The sequence below is a fragment of the Gouania willdenowi genome, chromosome 20 (assembly GCF_900634775.1).
Source record: "Gouania willdenowi chromosome 20, fGouWil2.1, whole genome shotgun sequence".
Taxonomy (NCBI): domain Eukaryota; kingdom Metazoa; phylum Chordata; class Actinopteri; order Blenniiformes; family Gobiesocidae; genus Gouania; species Gouania willdenowi.
This window is the reverse complement of record NC_041063.1, coordinates 11,851,331-11,867,061: the sequence shown is the minus strand read 5'-3', so window position 1 is coordinate 11,867,061 and position 15,731 is coordinate 11,851,331. Positions and strand designations below refer to the sequence as shown.

General features: G+C 37.6%; 1 protein-coding gene across 1 annotated transcript in view; it reads left to right on the top strand.

Moving 5' to 3' along the window:
* Positions 1 to 12,384, top strand: part of LOC114454050 (cadherin-7-like) — a 192,430-nt gene extending 180,046 nt beyond the window's left edge. The window contains exon 12 of the mRNA XM_028434147.1: positions 10,748 to 12,384. Coding sequence (XP_028289948.1) covers positions 10,748 to 11,262 — 515 coding nt within the window. The 3' untranslated portion in view covers positions 11,263 to 12,384. The remainder of the gene's footprint in view (positions 1 to 10,747) is intronic.
* Positions 12,385 to 15,731: the final 3,347 nt, after the last annotated feature.

Below are 15,731 nucleotides of genomic sequence, written 5' to 3'. Positions count from 1 at the left end.
TGAGTGAGTGTTGGTGGTGGTCGGAGGGTCCGATGGCGCATTATGGCATCCTCGCTTCTGTCAGTCTGCCCCAGGGCAGCTGTGGCTATAATAGTTGCTTACCACCACCAAGTACGGAGTGAAAGAATAATGCCTTAATTCTGTAAAGCGACTTGGAGTGTCCAAAGTAGTGCTATATAAAATTTATATATTATTATTAATATTATAAAAACAAATATTTCAATGGAAAATAAAGCCACACGTATAAACAATAGTATTTTATTTATATCACTCATATAAAAATGTCTTGATTTATCACTATATTGATATACAGTATGTCCCAGCAGTAGACAGGAGGCTGTAATAGATTTTAATAATCTGTCACATGAATCTACGCAGAATCATCTACGGATGCATTGCATTGCATTGATTTAAATACTTATCAGGCCATCCCTACATTTCATACTTATTCAACAGAACTCTGCATAAAAGAACGAGTGTATGCATCTTAAGTATTTTGTTACCTCCGCCAAGGAGGTTATGTTTTTGCCACAATTTGTTTATTTGTCAACGAACAGTCTAACTGGAAAAACGAATGGCTGGATTTAGATGAAATTTTCAAGAAGTATTTTAAACGGGAAAAGGAACAAGTGATTATATTTTGGGGATGATGCAGATCATTATCTCAAATCTAACATTTGCTTTTTAGTTTGTTTGGGTTTATTTTAAATTGAATGTTTGTGAGCAAGATATCTCAAAAAAGTTCTGAATAGATTTAAATGGAATTTGGTAAGCTGATAGACAATGTCAAAAGTTCAATCTTGGAGATGATCTGGAAGGTACTGTAGATACTGTACCTCTAAAGTTGGTGGAGCTCTCCCTGAGGGCTCTTGTTGTTTATGTGATGCACCATCAAACCAACAGTGCTGATCACCCCTGAGTTTTTATTGCAAAAGCAGTTTTTAAACTTTTTTTTTTTTTTTTTTTTTTTAATTGACATTTTTTGATGATCCAACTAAACTACTGAGATGATCATTATCTCCTTAAGAAGCTTGTTTCCCCAGCAGTGGTCAGGTATTTTTCAGTCCTCCAGAGGGCCAATTAGGATATTGCAAAGCCCCTTATACACACTCTCAAGGCAGTTTTTTGGAGCATTCTATCAGACACATTCTATAAATCATATTATCCAAGCGTCTGTCTAATAATTTATTTTTGTCCCTTTTTAATACCTCTGTCTTTTTGTTTAAGAGTCTGCACAAACAGTAGAACATACGTTTACCATTTAATGTCCAAGCTTAAATTTACAGTTAAACCTATAAATATCTTAATTAGATACATAGGGCAGTCAAATCTCTTTGACTCTACAGGCATGTAATGTGGAGATATTAAAAGTTATTATTTTTAAATATATACGGCTTCAGCATCAACGTGATGACAAGTTATATCATAATTGTATGATAATTATATAATGAGCCAAAAAAAACATCAACCTTGGGATAAGGCTATTTTCTAGGGCAGTGATGATGAATATTTCTGCTTCAACAGACAAGGAGAATAACGTGTGACAGTTCCGTAGCTTCACCAGATATAAGCGAGGTTCACTACCAATCTGCTTATTACAGGAACCAAAATATACATACAGTACGTCACTACATGCAAAGACATTGATTAGCTGTTATCGAGCTGTAGATTTCTATGGAGCCAGTCTGTGCTAAGGGCTAAACTGGTGACCAGCACTGTGGTCACAGGTGTTTTATTTTGAAACACATGCCACATGCCACTAATAATATTCTCAGCTTCTTGATACAGGTGAAAATGCATAATAATTTGATCATATGATGTCGTTTCAGTGTAATCACCTCCTAGGTATTCACTCCATCAGGATCTACTGGACCCTGATTCATTAAGTGATAGGACAATAATATAGATATCACGCAGGCACGGCGTTGGGTTTTTTTCTCTCCCGGTGCTAAGGGGGTGCGGGATTGATATGTGGGGGTGCTGAAAATTTTAAAAAGAATAAATATTACTTTTATGAGGAGTTTCTCATTTTTTCTTCAATAAAATAAGTTGTACAACACAGAATGTTAGATACAAATGTAGTTTTTACTGAATTTGGTCAAAGAATATTTAACAAATTAGTTAAGCATAATACAAGTGACCACAAGGCCATGGCAACAAAAAAAAAAAAAAAAAAAAATGAGCAAAAGCTACCTATTCAACACCTGACAGCCACTCTTTTGCCTGCCAATAATCAGACAATAGATCTAAACTGCAAAACGTCAGGGACGAACAAACTCACCGTAGTTGTTTTCTAGGAGAACGATGTGTTTGTTGTTGTTTCTGCGTGTTTGCTGAGTCGAGGGTTTGCCTTTCGGTTTCTCAGTTATGTTTTAAAGCGCCGCATGCAGGAAAAACTGCGCTCACATGAAGCGGAGGTGACAGGTAGCGTGACAGAAATGGGTGAAAGTTTGTAGAGGCTCCCTAGGAGACGGGCTCTTGGTCTTCATTTTCTACGGAACTGTTTTTTTCTTAATTATCCATTGCATTGAACTGTTAGTGAACACTAAAATTATGCTTGAAAAAGACTCTTCTACCCCTCCCATCCCTATCACACAGACACACACAATAAAAATATTTAAAAAATATTAAATAAAATGCTCAAGGAGCTTAACTGGGGCTACACAAATTCCTGACGGGGCTATAGCACTCCCTTGCCCCGGTGTAGCGCCGTCCCTGATATCACGTGTTTTATAACAAACATTTGATTACAATTAGGGTTAGTTTTATGTGTTGGAATTCTGTCCACTAGCATTTTGTCCACTGCTATATTGACCGTTTGAATTTTGTCATGATTTGACAAATATAGAAGGGAAATATCCCACCAGGACAGAACGCATTCAAAATATCAGTTAAAATGTTAGTTTTAGGCAGAAAATATTTCTTTAAAATGATGATGAAGGCTTAAATTTTCTTATGCATGTTATGGCTACAAATGCCCCCTATTCTCTATTAATTAGTATTTAAGCAAAGGACTTCCGTTTCTATAATCCACCTTCACAGTAGCTGATTAATTTCCCCTTGGCCCGCTGCCACAGAGTATGTGCGGGTGAACAAGTAAATAATGATTTCAAAGAGTTCCACCGGAATCTCTGAGCACTGTGAAAATAGTCTAATGAGAACATGATGTCTGCTGGTTGGGAAAGGGCAGCAGAGAAAACTCACCTTGTTCTTTATTGATCCTTGTCAGAGTGGATCATTTAAACAATTCAGTTACAGCAAAAGCTTTTTGTAGCGCTCCTTTTTTTTTTCACTTTTCCAGTTAGCATACATCATCTAAACAAGTGCTGTGAACAGCAGGACTCCTGTTACATCATGTTTGTGTTTGGTAAACTGTCAAAGCTGAAACTTTAGTCGTACAGGACCCTTGGTGTATAACAGACATTAAGTGTTTGGTATGCTCAGCCATTCCAGCTGCTCATCCTCGTAGGTTGCGATTCGATGTTGGCCTTTTTCCAATCTCTGATGCATCGTGGTTGCCTTCTATGCATTAAACCCTAAAGAGCTTTTCTTGAGGGCACTGAGAATATCCTATTTCCATGTGTCACTTTGTAATTCACTTTAGAGTACGATGTACTGTATCGAGAAGAATTTTAAGCGACTGAAGTTCCTTAAATCCGAGGAAACAATGCTTTGTGTTGTATCTTAAGGCATTAAATAGTGCTATTCCAGAGTGTGGGCTGAAACGCCAGCACCTTAGAGCACGCAGTGTTGGGTAAGTTACGTTGAAAAAGTAATTAGTTACAAATTACTTGTAACTTTTGAAAAGGAACTAGTTACATTACTTAGTTACTGCATCAAGAAAGTAACTAAGTTACATTACTTACTTAACATGAAAGTCAATTATTTAATCAGCCAGGACAAATGAATTAAGGCAATTTAGTTTTTGAGACTACTTCCTGCTTAAAATACTACTCAATGTAAATAACATCCAAATATATTTTGAATAATTAAACAAAAAGTGGAAAAGTAACAGAATAACCGCTACAACCTAATAATAATAATGACACATTTTATTTAAACATCAGCACCTTCAGGTCACTTAACAGTACATAATAAAACCACAACAATATAGTATAAAACCACAATACAGTTTAAGCTAAAACAGTATAAGAACAACAGTAAAAGTGAAGCTAAATCACAGAGACAGAGCAGGGGGGTCAGGTGGGAAATGCTGTTTCATATAAGTGGGTTTTGAGTCCGGCTTTGAATTGTGAGAATGAGTCCATGTTCCTGAGATCCGGAGGTAGTGAGTTCCAGAGCCGGGGTGCAGAGCGGCTGAAAGCTCTGCTCCCCATGGTGGTAAGGCGGGCTGGGGGAGTGGACAGATGAATGAAGGAAGAGGATCTGAGGGAGCGAGATGGAGTGTGGACGTGGATGAGATAAGTCCGGTAAGGGGGGCAGTGTGGTGAATGGCCTTAAAAGTTAACAGAAGGATCTTGAAGTGTATGCGGAACTGAATGACGAGCCAGTACAGCTGGTGGAGAACAGGAGTGATGTGAGGAGGTAGAGGGGGTTTAGATGGTGATACGGGCAGCTGAGTTCTGGACTAACTGGAGTTTATGAAGGGATTTGTTGGGGAGACCAAAAAGAAGGGAATTGCAGTAGTCAAGCCAGGAAGCGACGAGACTGTGGACAAGGATAGCGGCAGTGTGACGGGTGAGGGAGGGGCGGAGGCGATTAATGTTACGGAAGTGGAAATATGCGGACCGGGTAGTATTATTGATGTGAGATTTGTAAGATAGAGTGCTGTCGAGGATGACACCCAGACTCTTAACCTGTGGGGAGGGGGAGACCAAGGAGTTGTCGATTTGGATTAAGAAACTATTGGATTTGGAGAGTGTTGATTTTGTTCTAATGAGGAGAACCTCTGCTTTGTCACTGTTGAGTTTTTGGAGGTTATGTTTTATTCATGATTTAACTTCTGTGATAAAGTTGGTAAGGGATGGGTGGGTTGGGGGGTAGAGGGGAGGTAGAGCTGGGAGTCATCCGTGTAACAGTGAAAATTAATTTACGGAAGATTTTGCCTCGGGGGAGGAGATAAATAATGAAGAGAAGGGGCCCCAGGACTGAGAACTGAGGCACACCTGTAGTGACGGAGGAGGGGTTTGATTTAAAGGATTTGAGCTGGATGAACTGAGGCGGAAGGAGAGATAAGATTTAAACCAGCTAAGGGGTAATGCCGATCAAAGCTAATCTGTTCAGAAGTGTGGTGTGAGAGATGGTGTCGAATACCGCACTCAGGTCGAGGAGGATGAGGATGGTGAGGAGTCCAGAATCAGCCGCCATGAGGAGGTTGTTGGCTAGTTTTAAGAGCTGTTTCAGTGCTATGGAGGGGGCATAAACCAGACTGGAACTGTTCATAGAGGTTATTGTGGGATAGGTGAGAGTGAAGTTGGCTGGTGACTGTTTTTTCGAGATTTTTACTGATGAAGGGGAGATTTGAGATGGGGTGCAAGTTAATGAGATTGGAAGGATCAGCACCGTGTTTTTTCAAAATTGGAGTTATTGCAGCGGTTTTGAAGGATGAGGGAACAGTTCCAGTGATGAGCGAGGAGTGGATGATGGCAGATATGATGGGAACCAGAGAGGGCAGGGAGGCTTTGACCAGTAATGTGGGGAGAGGGTCCAACTGACAGGAGGATGGTTTGGACTGATGGATGAGATCTGAGATTTCAGAGGGAGTTGGAAGGTGGAAAAGGAATGAGTAAATGTGAAGGATTCTGATGAGGTGGGGAGAGGAGAGATCTGACTGAGGTGGTGATGAATGTTCTGGATTTTTGAGGCGAGAAATGACATTAGGGTTTCACAGGATGTGGTAGAGTAGAAATGAGGTGGCAGTGAGTCGGGGGGGAGGTGAGTTTATTGAGGAGAGAAAACAGAGACTTGGAGTTACCCCTATTTAAACTGGAATAATATTTGGATTTAGCATGAGCAATGGATTGAGCTTAGTGGTAGTAATGGTGAGAGCAACACTGAATGAGAGTAGGAAATGATCAGTTATGGAGAGTTCATCAGTTATACAGCCAAGCCATCTTGGTGTTGTTTTTCAAGTAATGGTGGTACCTTGTTGTAATCTGATCTAGATGGCATGTAAAAAGAGTACAACAGCATAACAACCAGTGTATTATTTTATGTGTCATTTAATTAAATTATAGTACACATTAGAGCTAAAACGATTCCTCAAATTTTCAAACAACTCGATTACATTTTTTTATTTTTTTATTTATTTTTTTTTTTTTTCTTCTTTTTTTTTTTTTCCTTTTTTTTTTTTTTTTTTTTTTCTTTTTTTTTTTTTTTTTGAAAAAAGTAGCATGCAGCCTCCTCCTCAGTTGGTTGGCACCAAGGCTGTGTCTGGTGCCTCCTTGGGTCCCTTTGGTGGCTGTGGTCTTGTGGGTCCTGTGCAACGCGATGACATCCAATAGATGCTCTTATACACGCATCTGTTCACTCTTATTTTCATAGTGTCTGAGCATTGGGCTCTTTCCTCCCTTATTATTCTCTCTTTCGTTACACTGGCAAAGCAGATTTCATTCCTCTGCACAATAGTAGCAACACATTATACTAAACGCATGGCCTAATTGTTTTCACTCTTGTCCTTTTTCTTACACTTGTATCCCCGTTCATTCAGATGTAACACTGCCCTGTCACTTTACATCTTTCTTTCTAATAAAGTCTAACTCTTCCATAGGGAGGGCCAATGACGGTCACAACTATGCAATATATGAAATGTATTACTTTACCTTTTGAAAGAAAAAAACGCATGCACAAAAATATTCCACTACTAAAGTGTTAACCTATAATGACATACCGACACGGTTTTTTTTAAAAAGGTATTGTTCATTTGGAATGAAAAACACGAGTTATGAAATTGCTCTCATTGGTCATCACAACATAGCCAACAAAGAGCGACACATTCACCCCCTACAGTCCTGTGACAGCATTCTGTTCCATTAGCTCCCTTATTAGAGTATGAGAACTGGAGTGTAAATTCAGTTCCTGGCCCTCTTCTTCTGTCTGCCTGCAGTAGCCCAATGCTGAATATTTCACTGGCACCATCTTGACGTTGATGGATAGAAGATCATTAGACATTTGCCAGTTTGCTTGGGCGTAGAGTTATTTTCAGCAATAATGTATGGGAGAGGAAACGGACGAGAGGAATGTTTCTGAGAAGATCTCTAAGGGACACACTTTCCAGTTTGGTGGAGTTTTGAACAAGTATTGGAGCAAAACGTAGGCGGTGTTGAAAACGCACTTGGGTAACATTCAGTTTATCACTTCACCCTTATAGTTTATTGTATTCTGATGATTGAATTGATGTAGCAGTGGAGAATTGAACAGACTTTCCAGAGCATAAGAACAATGCTTTGGGAAGATATAGTTTTCATTTTTTGTAATTACATGTCCTCCCTTATTATAGTGAAGGAATATTTTCACCAGAATTTATTACTTTTGAAAACAAAAACGTTTTTCGGAAGTATTGGTCACTTTGTTTGTGTGTGTTTGTCTGTTTGTGTGTGTTTGTCTGTTTGTGTGTGTTTGTCTGTTTGTGTACACGATAACTTCTGTTAGCAGAATTACATCAAAAGTACTTTATGGATTTTGAGAAAAATTTACACAAAAGATACTGTAGGCCTTATCAAATTAAAAATTCCATTACATTTTGGAGGGCATACGGATCAATACACTGATTCTGGATCAGTTCCAAAAATGGAAAAAATCCCTCCCTTGTCATTGGCAAAATTTTAAAATGTCATATCTAATTTCGTAATTAACCAATCTGTTTGAAATTTGACTCAGTTATGTCAGGTATGCTTTTCAATTACCCCACTGAGTGTCATCTGGCTCAATCTGGATCCTGCATTTTATTTTGACGATATGGGGGTGCCCATACACATTTCAACCTACTGAATTGTTAGTAATGGGGATGGAAATTTTAAAGTGTGAATGATCATGGTACTATGATAAATCACTGATCCAGATAGATACAATATCTGGCAAAGAGGATATTTGGCTCTTGTCTACGAAAAAATATTTTTTTTCTCTGAAATAAATAATTGTCCTTCATTTTTTCCCCTTCAAGCTTTTTACTTATTTATATAGGTTGATTGATCAAAACACTTTACAAACATTATTTATTCAAAACTTCATTTAGCATCAATCCACATGAGTGCACCTAAGGATATAGTTGGAAAAAAAGCCTTTTTTTTAATTCTTTGAAATGATATATCCATTTTCAGCATATTAATATTGTCACTTACGCCCTACTAATGCTTAATCTTCAATACAGATACAGACGGAGACTTTTGTCTTTATCTTGCAAAACCCATGACTAAAGACTACACGAAGCAGTGACGGGAATATTGATTCTGGCAATTTGATTCATAGCTTTCCTAAAAAATGAAGAAATATTACGCTATAACTTTTAGTGATTAGGTCGTGTGCGCTGCACAGTGCACAACCAACAGGAAAAGGAAGAAAGAGACAAAAAGACGACATTTTCAGACTGAGTACACTGTGGAGGTGAGGAAAATTATTAAAAGTAAAAAGAGCAAAGTTTGGTCACATTTGAATGTGATGGACAGAACAGACATAGGCATCTGGTGGCCCAGGGGCCACGTGCAGCCCTCAGACTAATTTTTTTGCGGCCCCTAAAGTAAACACAAAATGACTTCCAAAAGTACAAAAGTAGAATAAATATATGCAAAGAGAGAAAATAGGACAGCATAATTTTACAAAATGACTTAAAATGCATACAAAATTACAGTAAAATACAAAAAAAGAAGGAAAAAAAATACACACAGATAACGTAAAATATGGAAAATGACAACAAAAGTGAAAATGACAAGAGAAAAAGTAACTAAACTAAAAAAACTGAGATGTGTAAGAATTTGAAGATGCAAGATACTGTTTTATTTCTTGATGTCAATTTATTTTAATTTATGTTAAACTGTTTTAAAGTTTTCATTTACATGATCAATAAAAATCAAATCAAATTAAATCAAACATTATTCTATATAATTTTAACTGTACAGAATTTAATACACTGTATTGTCTTTATTGATAAGCTCCGGGAGGAATTTAATCCAAGTAAGATGAGGTAAAATGGTTTCTTTGAGAGTAAAGGTTGCAGACCCCTGAACTGGACCTTTTGCATTTTATCATCTATTATTCTAGAAATCTGCTTCATGTAAGGAACACCACATACATAATAATTACTTGATATAATTTATGTTTTTAAATATTTTTTTTCGTGATAATGTAAATCAAAAAGAGCCTTGGGAGCGGAAATCTTTAACTGCTTTTGAAATAGAGGAAGACGCTCACAAGAGTTATCGTGCCATTCTGTAGGATAACAGACTGTTCAGTGCTTTAAAGTAGTAATCATTCTAAGTGCTTTGTAAGCTGTCATTACACTTAGTTCTTACATTTGGTTTTCAGTCATTTCCTTAAAAAAACAGACATTTATTTATGTTGCTTCTATTCATTTTCAGTTTAAATTGAAGTACGTCACATTATCCATGCATTCCTTTGCTCTGTTTTTCCTGTGAGGTTTTTGTGTAAAACGTGTATTTAAAAAAGTGAGCACCAAGCAACAACCTTAGGTGCTTCCCTGAGGACAAGACCAAAAAAGTTATGCGCACCACTGATTATAACTCTCTTCATCTGTAACTTTTAATACATTATTGCCATTAAAGTTATTGCCACCAGTGATTACGAGCTCTCCCCAGAGGCTATGACGTGTAAGAGCCATGCCAAACTAAACTATAAAAGTGCTGTGGGCAATGAAGAAAAATATGTCGATCCATCGAGTGGAAATAAGCATTGATAGAGACAATCATGTACAGTGTGAGTATAAAACCAACTGCTTTAAAAAAGGTCCCACATTTTATAGAATTTTTTACATTTCTTTTTATTCGTTTTTAGTCTTAAAAAGCTTGGATTATTCTTCAACAAGGTTCCTGTCGCTACAAATGTAAACTTCTACTTAATCACCCCAGTCTTCCCTTTCCCATTAAAGTGCATCTAAACATCTGCCTTCTATGAGGTAGGCTAAGAAAAGGCACTTGCAGGGGATAAGAAGTTGTGTTTACAAATGTAGCCAAAAATCTTTGAAATGTCCTTAATAGAAGATATATGCCTAACAAAACACAATGGTTTGCAACATATTTGCTTTATTATCTTTCGCCAGTTTGAAATCATGTGATTGATGATGTCATCCCACCCCCTATTTGCCTTTAGCAGTTTTTTTCGGTCAAAATGACCATTTGTGCTGCTTTGTGTGATTTACTGGCTTTAATCACGGACTGTTAAAGGATCAAAGAGGTTTACTTTGACATTATTTAGAGCAACCAAAAGCAACACAAATGGTCATTTTGACCGAAAAAGCTGTTAAATGAACTAAAATGCAGGTGGAATGCTTCACTCCAAAAGAAAACAATGGGATGTTTAGAGGCAGATTTCAAGATGGGGGAATACAGGTTTATAAAAATGCGTTTTGTTAGGCTTAGAATATTTAATAGACATCTCAAAGATTTTAAGCCGTATTTGTTAAAACTGTGGAGGATCCATTTAAAAACTACTGTATGTACCCCTGGATAGGAACGAGCAGTGTTTGGAGCTCTTACTGCATCCTCTAAGCTATCTTGCTCTAAGAAATGAAACCTTAGTCATTTTTTATTTGAGTCACCTCTCCTTTTCTCTGCAGTGATGGTTCTGCTCATCGTGACTATGCGTCGAAGACGGAAAGAGCCTCTGATCCTCGACGAGGAACGAGACATCAGGGAGAACATCGTCCGCTACGATGATGAAGGAGGGGGAGAGGAAGACACGGAGGCATTCGATATGGTGACTTTACGCAACCTCAACATCATCCGAGACCCCAACGTCAGACGAGACGTAACACCAGACACCCCCACCTTTTTCCATTACCCCTCAGCTTCACGTCCACCCTACAAGTCCCTCCCAGACAACGTGGTGTTCCGTGAGTTCATTTGGGAAAGACTAAAAGATGCTGATGTTGACCCGTCGGCTCCCCCATATGACTCTTTGCAGACATATGCTTTTGAGGGTAATGGCTCTGTAGCGGAGTCACTAAGCTCGCTGGAATCCTTAAGTACAGACTCTGATCACAACTATGACTATCTCAGCAACTGGGGACCTCGCTTCAAAAAGTTAGCAGACCTCTACGGTAACAGCGATGGAACCAGTGTCTTCTCATAGCCCCATGATGTCTCAATTACCTTTTTGAACTCCAACATTTAAAGTAATTTATTATCAGAGAAAGCAGCTTTGTCTGCCTTAGCGCATTGGAGGAAGCGGACACTTGAGATTGAAAGAAAAACCTTTAAACTTCAAAGGTTTGCGGTTTGTTTACCTTCCTGTATGGATTTTCAGTAGTGTGCCATGGCAAGTTTTGACCCAGACTTCAAAAGTGACTCAAAAGAGGATGAAACCTTGTGTGCAAAAGACATTAAAGGTTTCAGACTTCAGGCTGTAGTTGAACCATTGACTGCAGAATGCATATGTGTAAAGCCTTTTTACAGGGAGGCACCTGTCTTTATCCCAGCGATGGGCATGGACCCAGCACACATGCTTTGATGCATTCCTTTGCTATTGTTGTGCTTAAAAAACAATCGGTTTCTCATTAAATATGTCCTCTGCAGCTAACTGGTATTCACCTTACTGTTTGACATTTTTTTTTAATGCATTTCTTCTTTGCCTCTCTATTATTTGAGGTTGGGAGAACAGTGCGAGGGTCTCTTTTTTATAGATTCCAGAGCTACAGTATACCTCTCCATGTTAAATGAATCGATTCTGCACACATATAGAATACAGAATAAACAAGTAATTGATGTGCTAAGGATGTTTTGTGAAGTTGTGCAGGTCATATAAAAAAGAATTAAATTCTTGTCAGTTTGATGACTTCTGTGGGTAAACCAGGAAAACGTCTCATTTCTATTTTTTTTTTTTGTGGACAATAACATTTCACAGATGTTGCGATGTAGTATTTGTCACACCTTTTTTTTCCTGTTTCTTCCCGCCTTTCTCTTGCAAAGTCTAATGTATTATTTCTCAGCTGTAAACAGTCACAGTTCAGTTTTTTCTGCTTTTGTATAAGGCTGGTATGGCTGGGAAGTTGCGCATCATGGAGAGCCGTGCTGATTGGTCAGTCCTTGTTCTTGACTGTGAGAAAAAGAAGTTCTCTCCGAAGTGATTGCCTTAATTCAGTTGTAGTTTGTAAGTAAATGAGTTTTGCTTCTGTAGTTTGCAGAATCCAGCTTGTATAATCAAAAATATGTTTCATTCATGGTTTGAATATTTATTGTGAAAAAAAAAAAGAAAAAAAAAAAAAAAAACTGTATGATAATCGTTTTGTGCCATATTTTCATAGCTTAATTCAATTATGTTACAATTGGGTATCCACATGTACAACCGAGATGTATTATTTATTTTGAAGAGGCATAACTGTGCAAATGATGTTTTCATTCTTTTGTTGAAAATAAATTGACATTCAGTTCCTAAAGAGACTGAACACAATTATTTCATTCGCGCAGATAGGCGCAACAGACTGACATCTCACCATGATAATCAATTAGTGGGTGGTAAACTAGAAGAATAAATGTTTCTTTCTTCTTGTTCTTTTTCTAATTAAGTTTGCGGTTGAAAGGCCAGACAAAGACAAAGCACTCCAGATCTAGAAAGGCTTGTGTGAAGACTGCGTGCCTCACCCTCAGCCATTTGGGAAGCATTTCGCTATGTGTGATGCAGTTGAAGGAGATTCAGTTTTAAACGTGCTCAATACTGCAGCAGGGAGAGAGTTTTGATCTTGTCAGCCTGGCACAATGTTTCAATAAAGAATACAGCGGCAGAGTTTTTTTTCTTTTATGCTTATTTGTCTTCATCTATATTTAATGAGTAATTGCTTTCTCCCTGTTGAGTGCTAAATATTTCTTCAAAGGTTTTCTGTTGGTGCAAAAACATTCACATTTAGAAATGTAGTAAGTGTAATTCATTTACATTTCATCTCACATTAATAGATATTTAACATTTCCAGAGACAGCCAACAACCTGGATACTTGAGCTTTAGTTTATAAAAAAGTTTGTCTCCTAGTTATTTTGGTTCAAAGTTTTCACTCCCTTTTGTGTCTATTATTTATTTTATGAGTTCACAAGCAAAAAAAAAGTACCAGAAGTTTATTTTAATCCATTATCGAGCCGTATACTTGCTACTTGAGTTTGGAGATTCAAAAGTGGTTTGTCTTTCTCGAATCACCACAGGTGGTGTAATACAGAGGTGTGCAGTGATACTGGCCCCCTAATGTAATTGAATAAAATGGTCTACATGATCAAACTCCTGTATATCTTAAAGACGCGTGAGTGCCCCATCGTCGTCTAGAAGTAGAACAGGAGGCAGAGTGTTTAGCTATCAGGCTTCTCGCCTTTGGAACCAGCTCTTAGTACAGGAGGCTGCTACTCTCTCCACCTTTAAGGCTAAACTCAAAGCCTAAATATACACTAAAGCGTGTATCGTATAATAGCGTTAACCTAACTACTAAGAACAAAGCCCTAAACCTAAAAATAGGAACTAAAAACCAAGAGTATAGAGTTGCTAATACTGTTTCATGTTTTTCTGCAGTCAGTGCCTTCTCCTCGCCCTTCTCTCTCTTTTCTGTTTCAGGTGTCTTGACGCTGGAGCTGGCAGTTCCTGATCTGTGGTTCATGGCTCAACTAGTCTGGGACACTCTGATGGTCTATCTCTACCCTGTTCTGTTCTCCTCCTTCTGTTCACTAACCCTAACCAGTCAAAGCCGATGGCTTTAAGATAGCAGCTTTAAGATTCTCTTTGAGATGACTATTACTGTCATTTGCACTATATAAATAAAGTTGAATTGAATTGAACGGTATCTTACCATATGTCTTTAGCTGCAGTACTCAAAAGTAAATTAATCTAAAATTGTTTATGATCTTTAATTATGCTATGAATGCTTGGTTATAATTTGATATCTCCAACCTCAAACTGCAAAAATTCAGGAGAATCATGAAGCCTAATTTTCATGGTCTGTATTCAAACTTGAAAACCAAGTAGTAGCTAAAAAACGAAAAATTGTTTTGGGTAAAAAAAAAAATATTGCCTTTGATAAGTTTTGAACCTCCTGCTTATGTTAGCCGCTATGATTTCTGACAAGAGTTTCCATGTTGTAGAGAGACAGGTTATTAGCTGGTGAATGGATAGGACGTTTCCCTTCTGGGCATCATTTATGATCTTATTTCTATTATGGATTGGCTGTGAATGCCTTGAAACTAGATATTGCAGAGAGAAAAGGTAACAAAAAGGGGGAAAAGTCAAAACCAGAATTTTGTGTGACTGCAATGTATAATGAACAGATCTGCACGGTAGAAAGGATCTCAATGAACAAAAGTTATTATTATTCGACAAATAGGTGTTGCAAATTATTGTTCCTGTTGCAGTTGTTGATTATATGATAATAGAGAATTTTGTTCTCATCAATACAGATTCCATTCTGAATTTAGATGCCCAATTACTGATCTTCAATAAGACAATTTATTTTCACAATGAAAATTAGGATCATATTTCATTAAGTTCATTTCAAATACCTGTCTTCTTTTTTGATGTTCTGCCCCAGGTAAAAATGAGTCATTTATTTTCTCCTGATGCTTCAAGCTTTAAGAGGTGTTTGAATTTAATCGACATTGTGATTCAAAATGATGTAATAAAGCGCAACAAACCTGGTAAATATGTCATCTCCTTACAGGTATTGACAGAGATTTCCAGAAGCTTTGAACCTGGCAGAAACAAAACATCAGAGATTTTCAAGTGGGGGTCTGGAGTAACTAAGGTCGCTGTGTGTGTGTGTCTCCTCAGTCACGACAGTGCTCATCTACCATAATAATTTTACATGTACTTATTATAACTGTACATTTTTGTCACTTTCACATTTACTTTAATCATTGTAATAACTATTTATATTGAAATACTCTTTCATAGGACAATTATTATCTTTTATAGTTACAGGCAATATATTTCTGGGGAAGATTTAGGCTACGAAGTTCTATATTGTATGATATTTTCTCCCAATGAGGAAGACAAAAAATTGTAACAACATTAAAATCAAGTAGGCTATGGGTTAGTGAATGCCCAGAACTTTTTAGCCTTTGTATTATTTTTTTTTTGGCTTTGAAAAAATCATGTCAGAAATGTTTTAGAGTAAACTGCAGCGGAACCATGCTGCACACCAGCTCTCTTGAGCTTGATTTGACTGGTCTAGCTTCATTACCCTGTAGAGTCTGGCTTGATTAGCCAGGTGTGAATATGCAACCTGTCTTAAGACTATTGCCAAAGGACTTGAGAGCAATTTGCTCATTTTCTGAACACAAATGCTCCTGGAACTAACAGTGAAGAGAAATGAACCAAATGTGATGTAGAGTACGTGCCATTGTGGGTTGGAAGAACTGCCTACAGATATGGACAGACATGGGGCAACTAGGAAGTCCATGGTCTCTTAGATATTGTCACACAATGATATATTGCAAATTAATGAGCTGTGCCTTTTCTTCAGTTTGTTTTTCCTTCCTGGGAAGTTCTCTATTACCAGCGCCCCAAATGAGAAACTTTTTTAAATGCGTTGGATTTTTGACGTAGTTTTAGTTAGTCCAGAAGCCCATTGTGA